General features: G+C 43.0%; 1 protein-coding gene and 1 long non-coding RNA gene across 10 annotated transcripts in view; one reads left to right on the top strand and one right to left on the bottom strand.

Annotated features, from left to right (window-relative positions):
- The window catches only part of LOC137852076 (sodium channel protein type 5 subunit alpha-like), a 206,768-nt gene that overhangs the window by 69,235 nt on the left and 124,754 nt on the right, over nucleotides 1-12,779 (bottom strand). For all 9 annotated transcript variants that reach the window (XM_068673366.1, XM_068673369.1, XM_068673364.1 and 6 more), the window contains one exon: nucleotides 1,483-1,953. In XM_068673366.1, coding sequence (XP_068529467.1) covers nucleotides 1,483-1,953 — 471 coding nt within the window. The remainder of the gene's footprint in view (nucleotides 1-1,482; nucleotides 1,954-12,779) is intronic.
- LOC137852077 (uncharacterized) lies at nucleotides 4,409-7,338 on the top strand. Its single transcript, XR_011093640.1, has 3 exons — nucleotides 4,409-4,812; nucleotides 4,968-5,011; nucleotides 6,523-7,338. It is a non-coding gene; the product is annotated as an uncharacterized lncRNA (long non-coding RNA).

Raw genomic sequence — 12,779 nt, 5'->3', positions numbered from 1 at the left:
GCAGATTAGCTAATTCTACTGTATATTTCACTTTTCAAGTGTTCTCCTCTTGTAGGTTTAACTAATACAATCCTGGGAATAGGAAAAGGCTTCAAAGAAAAAACATATATTATCCCTAGAATTAATCCAACTCATGCCCCAAATGGTTTTAGGAAGTCCTGCTTTATGTTCAGTGAGAAGAGGGAAGCAATGGACAGGACCTCACTGAAGCCTTGTCACTCACTGAGCATACAGCTATCCCACAAAAAGCCCCAATGACGTAGTCAGCTTTGTGGGTTATCATGCGCCACCAACACTGATCCACAGATCATTTCCATAAATGTATTCCTTTTTTTTTTTTTTAAAAAAAAAAAAAAAAAAGATACGAAATAGTCCCTAAAATTGTTTGCCAAAAATTTCATACTTTTTTTTTTCTTTTTTTTTTATTTCTCCCTAGAAGTCTGTTCAGACAGTAGGGCTTGCTGATAGAGTTTTCCGATCCCTTGCCCTCACGCTCCCCAAGTGTTGCTCAATGCCTAAGACCTGCTGGTGAGCAGATGCACGAGCACCAAGGAGATTTCCTCAGTGAAGTAGCAGAAATTAACATTTAACAGCCTATTTGTGCCTGCCTCCCTGGCACAGAGTCCTTCCTCAGGGCTTTTTTTTTTAGGACATCCCTTCTCTAAGGACTCCTGTACTTCAGATCTTTCTTCCCTTCGACCAGGAGATGGGGGATCCCTCCTGACAACTCAATCTGAAACGAGAGCTTTGATCCAGAGCCTGCTGAATGTCACACATCTCCGCTGACACCACAGGAGTGAGGGATCCACATTAACTATATATGTTAAGGGGGGAGGACAGAAGGAAAACCATTCCCATAAAGATTTTTCTTCTCCATTTTACACCAACATTTCAAACCACACACAAGTTTTCAGCCATTACTACTGAGAGCTCTTGGGAACAATAAAATGTGAAAACACCAAAGAACAGGTAAATAACTTTTTTTTTTTTCCTGTCTGGATACATATGACTCCATATCTTCTCACTTCTTCTGGCACAATGTCTTATCAGACTCTGCCTAGATTTGTTTAACAGAAATATCTGGCCCTGGATTCCTGTTACCCAAATCGAACCAAGCCATTCTCCAGTACTGTACACCAAGAAAATGCCCTGTCAGAGTCAGAGGAACTTAAGGTTTGTTCTGTACTATTCCCATGATTCAGCTGAAAGAAAAACAGGCTCCTGTGTGAGAAAGGGTTTAATTGCTCTTGTTAGAAGAATTAATATCAACAAGCACAAATAATGCAAAGGAAGGGAATGCCTCTTGTTGGAGACTGAATTTTGCTCTTGGATATGCAGGTGTAACTTCCTCTAAAGTTAACAACATATCAAAGGCAGGATTAGGCCATAGCACATTTGCGTTATGAGCCATGGATCCAGAGCAAGGGTGGGAACAAAGGCCATCTTAATAAGATGCAGCTAACAAACATTTTCATTGCCTACCTGCTCCATTTCTGTAAACGTGCTCTGCTCCTCATCTTCCTCCTCAATATCAGACTCTCCCACAGCAATAGGAACACAAATGGACAGGTCAGGATTGGTCATGAAATCATCATTATCTGTAATTCCCAGGTGTTTATCCCCATTTTTATTCATCCCATCCTCAGTGTGGTTCTCTTTGTGATTCTCCATGTCTTTGCCAAACTCAGCAGTTGTGTGACTGTTCACGCAGTTGTTCAGGGCACCTGTATTCTGGGCAGCAAGCTTCATCATTGCCTTCTTTTCAGCTGTGGTCTTGGGATGCCGGAGGACATTGCAGCAAAAATCCCACGTCGTGTGTTTCACGTACTGAAGACCCCTGTTGATCCGAGCAAAAGCAAGCTGCAGGTTGTTCATCTCTCCATCCTCATCTGGTGCCGAAAGGTTGTCAGCGCTGAAAGAGCTCAGCAGCAAGGCAAGGAACAGGTTGAGCACCTGAAACAAATAAAGTTAAAAGGAAATTAGTGACTCTTGAACGTGGAGGGCAAATTTTGGTCTTGGAAGTGTGAAGATCCGAGTCTTGTCTCATCTGTGCTGCACTAACATCATCAGCATTTGTGGGATTGCTTCTAATTATGGGTGGTTTCACTGGGAATGGAGGCCTGCAGACTTTTCCAAAAACATGAATTTTAGGTACAGAAGTTTAGTATGGACAAGTACCCACACTGATATTCCCTTTCTTCCTCCAGCATCCCAAAACACACACACACAAAAAAAAAAAAAAAAAAAAAAAAAAGGAAAAGCTGAGAAACAGAATATGGGATAAAATTTTCATTGGAAGCTCTGTAGTGTAAATATTCTTATAAGCTGATATGAATGAATAATGAATTTCCTGTCATTGCTAGTATTTCATCTTGGAGAAAATCACTAATTGCAACAATTACTGACATCCAGAACTGTACTGCTTACATATGCAAAAAATATATATACATATATATATAATGTGTATAGGACAATTTTGCTCAGTGTGAATATTGTTACTTACATTTCATAGTACATTATGATATATGTATGCATGGCATTTCACCCTAATAGTATATTTAGAAACTTTTCTAAATATTTGTATGTATTTTCATCGGTACTCTAGATTTTAATAGCCTCTTGGCCAAAGAAATCTTACTGTGACAGTGAATAAATACCTAAGAGAACATAGAGTTTCAAAACATTTGCCCTGCAGGAAAAAGGAACCATCACACCCTGGATTAAAGTGGCTAAAACTGAACAGGGCTCACCCTGCAAGCAGGCCTGGTCCTGGAAATGCTGCTACCAATCAGGAGAAAAATATTTGAAGATATTCACAGGTGTATGTAAGATCCAGACTGAACCAGGGACTGCAAGTTGGTTTCCTCTTACTTCTGCAACTTCACAACTATCTACCTGGGCTTGCAGAGAACTTCAAGATTATGTACAACTGCAGATTTCAGTAATATATTTGATATTTTAAGCTACTTTTTTTTTCCCCCATCTAGTGTGTTGATTTTTCTTCCCACTAAATTTAATTATATCCAAGAAATAAAACCAATTTCTTCTTTGAAGGCCATTCCCCATGATACATCTTGCAGGTGATCACCAGCTGCTGCATGTGACATTGTACCTGTTTGTGGTCTAAGAAGGACTGAAGCACGGCTTGCATGCCAGACTGACAAGGAGAAGAAGCTCACACCAGAGGGAGATGCTTGGGATGATGGGAATGGTGCAGAAGTGACTAAAACCAATATCAGCTAAAACATACCCACCCAAAATAACCTAGGACCAAACTGCCTGCTATCAACTCAGCCGCTGCCTGAACAAGGCTGATGGATGCCAGCAATGCAAGGGAGAGTTCAGTGTTGCAGCACTTCTGCCCTTGTAGCAATAAAAGAGATTTTGTGAAGATATTGTCTCTGTTATCTCTTAATGCTGCAAGAAGTACTTGCAAGTCACCTGGCTTCTGCCTTTCTCATTATATTTTAAATTGATAAAGTCTGCTAGCCTACAATAAACAGTATAAAAAGTATTTATATTTAACAGAGCCTTATCAAACAGCCAGAAGCTTTTGCTGTGTCTTGTTGTTCCTCTTCTCCCCCTACTCACTAGCTCTTTCCTTCAAATATTCAGAACAAATGAGCTGGAATTTTGTGAACTGCCCTGGTCTTAATCACTCTGGTGACATTTTATTTCAAGTGTCCTGTCAGTCCTGTTTCATAATGTACTCGTTGCAATCATCGTGATTATAAACGAAAGCAGTCAGCAGCGCTGCAGATGCCCGTGTCCATTACGAACTACTGAATACAGCAGTGCTTTACTGAGCACAGCCCTGCTCAGAAATAAAGTGAGATTAAAGCTAATTGTTTCTTAGCTGGTCCATCATATTGGAATGTCACTGAGAGCTTGCATGGGTCTCCTCTTGTCGTTGTGGTTGTCTTGTGAAATCAGTCGTTCATCTTACATCCCATTCAGAGGTACTCAAGCGATGTTCTCCAGTAGGTGGTTCACAACCCAGGCACCGGATATATTGCCAAGCAGGTGGGAGACCATTAACAAACAAAAGTTTCTGGCAGAATCACTTTAGCCATTTGCAAGCAAATTTGATAGAGGGATGAGGTCTCAGAGATAACCAGATTGATACAAGCATCCTGAAAATAAGCACTTGTGCAGAATGAGACACTGCCCAGGCCATCGGTGTAGGCAGAGGTTGGAATGTGTCTCCTTCCCAGCCTAGGGACACGTGGAGGAGCAGTAGGGTGGAAGGAGACAGAGAAATGCAGAACAGAAGTCTTCTGGACTGTATAGTTTTAATTCAGTTACTTTAGAGGTGTTTGTTGATGTTTGAGGCTGCGACATCAGCACCATACCTACAGGAGATATGTGTACCCCTATATCTGCAGCTAACATCCAAGCAGGGCATGACAGGGCACCACAGCAGGCACCAGACTGATGGTGTTTAGGGAACTGACAGATGCTTCAAGGACAGCAGCTCCCTCCAGCCACAACCACCAAAACTTGCACTCGAATGGGCGTCTAAGCCCCGTCTCAATCAGAAGAGGTTCACAGGATAATCAACAAATCCAGAACAAATACAGGTGACCCCATTAGGGGCTGTGTGCAGCTGCCAGTAGGCAGCCATCTAGTGCCAGATGACCCCGGCATGCCCAAATCATCTAGAGGTAATTTAGGCAGAAGGTAACTTGGGCTGATGCTACACACTATTACTGGGTGAACTGCATCTAGTAGAAGGCCAGGATGGACACCCTACAGCATCCCCAGTGGCACTAAACAAAACTGAGCCAAGTCTGAGATCTCCAGACCACAGTGGTAGCTTGCACTCCCCCCCTCCCTGTACGTAAACACCTCCATGTAGGCATATAAATTTTGCTGTTTGAAGCTGAATTTCCTCCTATACTTAGTTCTGCTGTGAGAAAAATTATTTGTTTGAAATGCCTTGTTTTACTTTTTCGTATTTATTTCAGATGTCAAACTACAGTTACAGAAGTCTATCCAGATACACTTACAGGTGTGTATAATAGGTGGTAACATACTTACTGTTGTTATTTACCACAGTTTATCAAGGCAATGTTGATTGCTTCTCAGAAATGCAGCTGACATTTTGTACAAAGAGCTATTTGCACTTCATGCTTTTAGCCAAAAATAAAGTCTCAAATATCATTCCCCCTTTCCTTTATGAGCGGGTAACCTCGGAGGTGTATGCTGGGTGTTCAAATAGAGTGAACTGCTGTATAAGCACTTTATGTTTACTTATTCCCCCCATTTCACTGTGCACTGCATTTTCTAGAAAAAAACAATATATCCTCAACCCATGACACACCATGTTTCCTGTAAAAGGTTACTAATAATATCCAGTCCTCCTGGTTGCCAACGCGATGCTTTCAGTTTAAGTAAAAGCAAACTAAAGACTAATTCAGTCTTCAAAAGCGATGGCAGATTTTTATGTCCATCTGGATCCCCTGGAAAAGGGATCTGCTTTCCAGTGACACCGACCATCCCGTCTCTGGAAGCAGGTCGCTTTTTCAGTCTTTGAGGTTAGGAATCAAATGACAGATGCACTCAAAGAAACCCCAAATCCTTTAGCATAATGATGTTAAGCATTTACCCTAATGCCAGTACATCATGCTTTCACAGGCTTTCTCACTTTTAATGCCTTCCCAAAGCCACCAACTCTGGTTATGCCATTATAAGGCACCAAGGATCCGATTCATCCAGCCTGATGTCAGGCACCTCCCTGAGGTGCTTAAACTGGAGTTTCCTAGGATGTCTGTAGAGGGTAGAGCCAGTCTGGCAGCCCAGGAGATGCTGAAGAGCTGAACCATCTTTGGAGATACCTAATGAAGTCTAGGCTAGCTTGACCACTTAATTAGACTGAAGCTAGGGCATTAATGGGTGCAGACCAAATAACCAACACAATTTGCCAAACCCAGCCATCACAGGACACAACCAGACAGCTAAATTTTACATGACACCCTTTGCTCAAACCTCCTTGAAGAATAGCTGTCTTCAAACTCTGATGCTGATGTTACAATACTTTAGGAGCAAAAGCCTGTGCCTACCGCCTCATTTCCCTTTATTCCTGTATTTACCTTGATTTGGCAAAAATGGAATGTTATAAATCTTTATGTATTTAGCCTTCCTTCTCTCATTCAGTTAAACAATGTGCAGCCCTTGCAATCCTCTGCTGTTCCTGTACATCGATCCAGCAATGTGTTCTCTACCCTGCGCTCTCATTAGGATCACTGAAGTGGAGGGCATTTGGCACCTTGCTCAGCACTGCACTGAGTATAGGCTGAAATCTTTTCATTGACTATAAGGGCATTTCCCAGCAGATTTGAAATAATTCTGCAGATTTGAATAATTCTGATCTGCTAGGATCAAGAACAGTGTTGCACCTGCACCAATTTAGTGGCATGGTTAAACCATCTCCAAGGCAAGGTTTTCAGTTTTGTCTGATCAGTATTGTCTGATTGCCGAGAATCTGATATGAGCTCACTTCTGTGGCTTCTCCTCTTGCAGGATCTGTCCTGACAGCACACTGCCAACAAGACAAGACAGCTTGATTTCCAAACACGCAGTCTTTCACACTGAGCAGCAACTAAGGCCAGATGTTCCCATCTGCACCACACTGGATAAAACCTAGCAGGCAGAGTCAGAAGGGACCTTTTGGGGGTGGGGAGTGGTGTTCACAAAATACAGCAGTCTGGGTACTGCTGTCAAGAGCACTTCTTTTGCCCGCAGGACCCTTCAAACAACTGAAAATATTCAGGCTGAAGATGTGTATTGTCATCTCCACTGCAAGAGATGGAGGACAAGAAGCACAGCTGAGGGCAGCTATGAGGATCTACATCACCTGAGGGTGCTTTCCCATGAAAGAGGGCTCTCCTAGGAGCCAGTTAAGCAATTTTTTTCTATGACAACAGGGTCCAGAGCATAAAACATACTGAATCAATGAATTCTGTCATGAGAAAGAAAAAATAAAAAATATAGATTAAAAAAACACACCACATTTAAAATAAATGGTATCCCTGTGGCAGCACATTGTCACTGCTGTCACTCAGCTGCATGCTAAAGTCAGGGCAGAGCAGCACGGTAGGGTACCTGATGGGATCGTGACTACTCATCTGGTACTTATTTTTTTGTTTGTGTGTGGATAAAACAGAACCTGTAAACTTCAACCTATTCAATACCACATCTCCGGCAGTATCTGTTAACACACATCAGCATGAAGATCCCTGACCAATATAAAAACCTTATTTTCTTCCTCCCTGCTTGTTTTCTGATGGCAGTGGACATCTGCACTGCCCTTTGACCATCACAGGTGGGAAAGATGCAGTTTTCTCTTAAGTGAGACCTTCTAGCAAGCCTAATAAAATACATACCAATTATTTAATTTTTGTTTGCTGTAGCAAAATCCAAGAAGCTACAAAGAACAGCTGCTCATACAGGGGCTTTCCCTGCACCAAGGTAGTATGAGTTGTAAGCTTCAGCCAGAGACCTGCAGTAACAGGCCATCTAGTCCATCTCTCTGCAGCTGGAGGATTATTTCTTTCCTTCGAAGTACATTTTCCAATCTTTTGTACTTTTTCATCCTAGGGCAAAGTTTACCGAGAGAGTACTTCTGCAAAAAGCAATTTACATGAACAGTTATTTTCTATATTCCCCTTTCTATTATTTTAGCTATTTGTGCTGGATAAGAGGCTTATATCCTCCCAGCCCAATTTCTCTTTATCCTGCATTCAATTCATAATCCCAGGCTTGTGATATCTTGGTTTCTTGCTGTCAAAATGATCATGATACCACAAGAACAGCACAAGGTTCTTCTGGCTGGGTGCAGGCAGGAGACAAGGACAAATCTTCTGTTCCTTGCCCAAGATCAGCAAAGAAAACCTGTGGAAATGAGAATATGGATTTACTTCCCTGCAGCCATGCAGCTTCCTTAGTGGACTGTGTTTGGTCCTACAGGACAGGCTAGCAGTTGTAGATGAGATGTTTGTAGGGCACTACAATATCAGTTTGTTGCAATAGGATGTTTTTCTTATCAACTCCATGTTAACCTGTTTGGTGAATAACAGGTTTATCTATCTAAATGCAAGAAAATGAAAATTTAATGAAAACAATGCAACAAAATCAGCTTCTTTCTCATGTACGATCACTAAACTACTTCATGATGGTAATGTAAGAAGACGTTCTGCATGGGAGAGAAAAACGGAAGCAGTATGATAGCAGAATTCACCCACAATTCAAAGTGGCTATAACTTCAATCATATCAGGTGAATTATTTCAATTTTCCCTCAGGAAGCAGAGAAGGCCTACATTTTCCCCCAACCTCACAGCTACCCGCGTACCTTTTTCCTGCCTGCACAAAATAATTGTCACAGGCAGCACACTTGAAAAGTGCAGTCCTGGGGTACACCTGGTGGTCACACATATCTGTCAAAGGCCCCTGGGGTTCCCCTTATAGGCAGACTACTCCCAGCCCAAATAATTAGATAAGCCTGGGCCCAAGGTGTCTCATCCTAAAACTGATGGCTGCACAGGTGAGATGAAACAGGAGTAAAAGTGCTTTTGTTCTCCAGCTACCAGTAAGAATAGGAAGGGTGGCTGATACAAGTGTAGCCATCTGCATGGTTGACTTCAGAAACCAGGTGAGATGAATGGCTTCCCCCAGCCCATCAACATTTTTTGTGCTATTTACCGTAAAGCTAAGAGTTTTGCTGATTGTCTGCCATTTCAGCTATTGACAAGACATTTCCCTGCAGTTTCAGTGGGCTCTCATGTGTCCGATTGCCTTTGCATGGTACAAGGCAGGGCAGTGGTGCTAGGTGTCAGCTGGGCTCACCCATGTCCAATGGTGCTTGAATGGCCACTTGATTCCTCTCAGGGTTTGGAGGGGTATCTATAATTAATGGGCCAGACTCCTCGGTGCTGTTCTCAACATTTTACACAGGGAATAAATCTGCTTGAGTAATGGAAGGGTAGATTAGGCCCATTAATTACACTCCACAGCACCTTTGTGTCACAGAGGGGTTTTCTGAGGTCTCTTTAAGCTGCCATTCATCTCTGCCTGATTTCAGCAGAGATATAAAGCCGGGCAAGTACAAGGATCTGCCAGGCCTGCCATGGGTACATCCTTCTGAGAGCAGGCAGCAGGCAAAGGCCACCACATAAAATTGCTCCTGCTGCCAGCCTGAGATGCTGACCCTCATGGTGGAAATGTTTTTTTTTGGAGGGGGAGAATGAGCAGGGAGGTGAGGCTGGTGCTTCCCCAGCTCCCATCCCACAGGGACAAGCCCCTAATCTCTGCCTCTCCTCATCTCCAGCCTCTGCAATAACTTGCCTCCATCCTCTTCATGCTGGCACACAGATTTGGAGCAACCCATGGCACTGCCTGCCCAACCTGGAGGATCTCCGGTGTTGTTACATATTTTTGATCTGTTTTCCACCTGAGTGGGTATAAACCTGCATGGAAACTGCACCACTACAAGTTCTGGTCAAGATTACTGAAATAAATTTAATTTTTTTCTTATTGATGGATTTCCAGGGTTTTTGGAAGGTAAGCCCCTTAGAAAACCCAAAAGACAAGCCTGTGGAAACCAAGTGCTTTCTGATCTGAAAATCTTAGTCTCCAAGTCTGAATTTGGAGAGGAGGGTGGGATGGTGAGCAGAGACAGATAACTTCTTCCCACTGCTCAAGTCACAGCACAAAACTAAACATGTTCCCACAGGTTTTTCATTAGATATCACAACAACGTTAATTTGCCAGCATAGCAAGAACTCCACCAGGGCTGCTGAGGACTTCTCAAACCAGTCTAGACAGACAGAAGTGCTATCAGACAAGCCCAGTTGCAAACCTCTCCCAGAAAGACAACTGTGTCCAAGATGTCAAAGGCTCGACAGACCCCAAAGGCCTTATAGAAGTTACAGAAAGTTTCTGGATTACAAACCAAGAGAGTACAATTACTTTGTGCTAAATGAAGAGAATTGTTTGCCTGCCATGGTGATGAGGATGTGAAGACAACTGGAAAAGAAGACTGACTGCACAGGCTTGGGCTGACTGTACATTTTCAAGAGCTTTTGCTATTGCTGCTCCCAGCAAGGAGTGATTATGGGTGAGAAACACCCATATTATCCTTGGAATATTTTCCCTGCTCATATGCAAATTCCACCTCACCGGCTGTTGTACCAGCTACCACACAATGTCTAAGCACATGAAAGAAGCTCATTGTAGAGAGGCAGAGACCACACAGTCCCAACCCTGCAAAGCTGGGCACTTGCAGAGGACATTGCATGGTCACAGCAGAGCGGGATCCAGGCCATGCAGCCCTGACCACAGCAGCAGCTCTGGATGCTCAAACAGAGAAGTGCAGGGGCACACGCTATCAGCACTCCAGATCTTTGCCCCATCTCTCCTTCCTGGTGTCTTCCCTTTAAAACACAAATCCTACACCCGGGGACACCCAGCCTTGACCAAAGACTGCATTAAGTTTTCCATTCAGTTTTCTACAGGTCATTATGTCCCCTGGGCAGTCAGGACTGGAGATCAACAGAAAGAGGTGATTCCCATTGATACATGGCATAAAACATCTGGGAAAAGGTAAGCTGCAGAGAACCAAAAGGAGAAAATGAAAAAACGGCAGCAGAATAACAGAGAGAGGAACCCAGTGATAATGGCTATGGTAACAAATGACTTCCCTGAAGCCAATATATTGCAGCAAAGAAAAATCAATATGAGTGTAGGCCCAGACACTAGAAAATTAAATCAGAGACCCAAGAAATAATTAATATGAGCATTTTAAATTATTAACAGGGAGGGGAACACTTTCAAAAGTTACTTTCTAGGCTGTTTCCCAGGCTTGATATTATAATTGTGAAATCACGCTTTTCCATTAAATGAAGTGTGAAAAGAATTCACAACTAATGAATTTGTGGGTCTAAGGAGGCTCAGATTTTGCATTTTGCATATGTAGAATCCTGAAAGGGAAAAACTGAGCAAAAAAGGCAGAAGGATCTATTTCAGGAAAGCTACAAAACAGATTTCTACTAATATTTTGCACAGTCTGGAATCTCCTGCCTTCAAAACACGCAGTTAGGCTTGGAGATTTGACATACCTGGGCTGGAGAAGACAGATGGCCCAAACGTGGGACAAAATCACATCTTTCATTAAAGATACAGGACCAGAGAGTTTGGTGGTCCTGGTTACATCCCAAAAATGAGAGCCACCCTATATTTGCCAACAGAAGGGAGGGCAGAGAGGTGCTGATGGGCATGCCTTGCTGCTGTCCTAAAATGTGACCCAGTTTCTTTGCCATCTTCTTACAGTGGTGGCCCCACTAGATGGCTACTTCTAGGAAGGGCAGGGAATGTATGTTCTTTCTTCCCGTGGTGGATCTCTGCAGGATAAAGCTGGCTTTAAGCTGTGCTTTGCAGAGAAGCATTCCCTGAAAATGCAAGAAAAGCACTTTGTGGAGGACTGGCTACCAGCAGCCTTCAAATCTAGTCTGTGCTCTACCACATGATCAAAGCAAACTGCTCTTTCCAGACATCATGACCTCATCTTCGACAGCCTTCTTATGTCAGGAAATACAAAAGGTGCTTTGCTGATGCGGAAATTTGAAAGCGATTTTATTTATTAATTGTATTTTGTGTGCCTGGATGAAATCCCAGCAACTGGGGACACTCAAAATCTTTTTTTTTTTTTTTTTTTTTTTTTTTTTTCTCAAGATGGATGTAAAATCAGGGAAGCAAAGGAAAAAGTCAGTGGTGTGTGCTATCCATAAGAGCATTTTTATGAGTTTGTGCTCACTGCCAGTCTGCTGGAGAGAAGAAAGGAACAGAGAGCCAGACAGCTAGTCGGTTGGGTGAGCTAAAAATTACAGCTGCGGTAGTAAATAAAGGCAAGCCAAGGCCTGTTCCCCTGCCCTGAGGGTAGGCAGCTGACCTCCCGGCCCCACTCTGCCCCCAGGCAGAACTGCTCCCTGGCTGCTGCCCACCCTGGGCTGTCCCCTGAATGCCCAGGCACCCGCTGGGACAGGGTGGCCAAGGAATGTGCCAACCAAGACAGAGGAGGGACACTCGTAACGTTGGAGTTCATGCCCTGGCCAGTTTATAGATGTAGCCACCTGCCCGTGTTTTCAAAGGCAAGGCATTTTGCACTTGCTGAAGCTCCCAGAAATGGGATGGCATCACAGCTAAATGTGGGACAGGAGGTTACAGGAGAGGAGAAGGGATATGGATGTCCTTCTGGAAGAAACAACCGTATGAAGAAGTTGGTAGCACAAGGAGCACGACGATGACTTTAGTTGATCAGATACAACAAACGATCATAGCTCCATACCTGAAGACAAATATAAATGCATTTTTCACCTCCACAAAAATTCAGCATGGAAAATACCAACGCTTTTAACAATATCCTTCAGTCCAGACCCTAAAATCAATTAGCATATACTCATTTCCTGAGAAAATACGACAGTGATCCACTTGCCTTACAAGTGCTAGGTGGAGAAACGCAGATAGGAACATGTTCTGCACATGGAAAAGATCAATTCCAGTGTCTTTTAAATACCACACACTTCCTACGAAGGTTAAGCCTGTCATGACTACCTGATCGTTTCACATATCACTTTTAACAAGCTATTTCTAGAGGCAACTGTTAGAATGAACCACTCACTGGTGCAGTTTTGGTGGGGAGAAATAATTAATATTTTTAACTGACTGTTTTAAATACAGACATAAGATGTTATGAGTAATTAATAATGTACTAAATTTGTACCAC

Source organism: Anas acuta, chromosome 2 (genome assembly GCF_963932015.1).
Source record: "Anas acuta chromosome 2, bAnaAcu1.1, whole genome shotgun sequence".
In the NCBI taxonomy this organism is placed as follows: Eukaryota; Metazoa; Chordata; class Aves; order Anseriformes; family Anatidae; genus Anas; species Anas acuta.
Note: the sequence above shows the minus strand (reverse complement) of the source record. Positions and strands in the feature narration are given on the sequence as shown.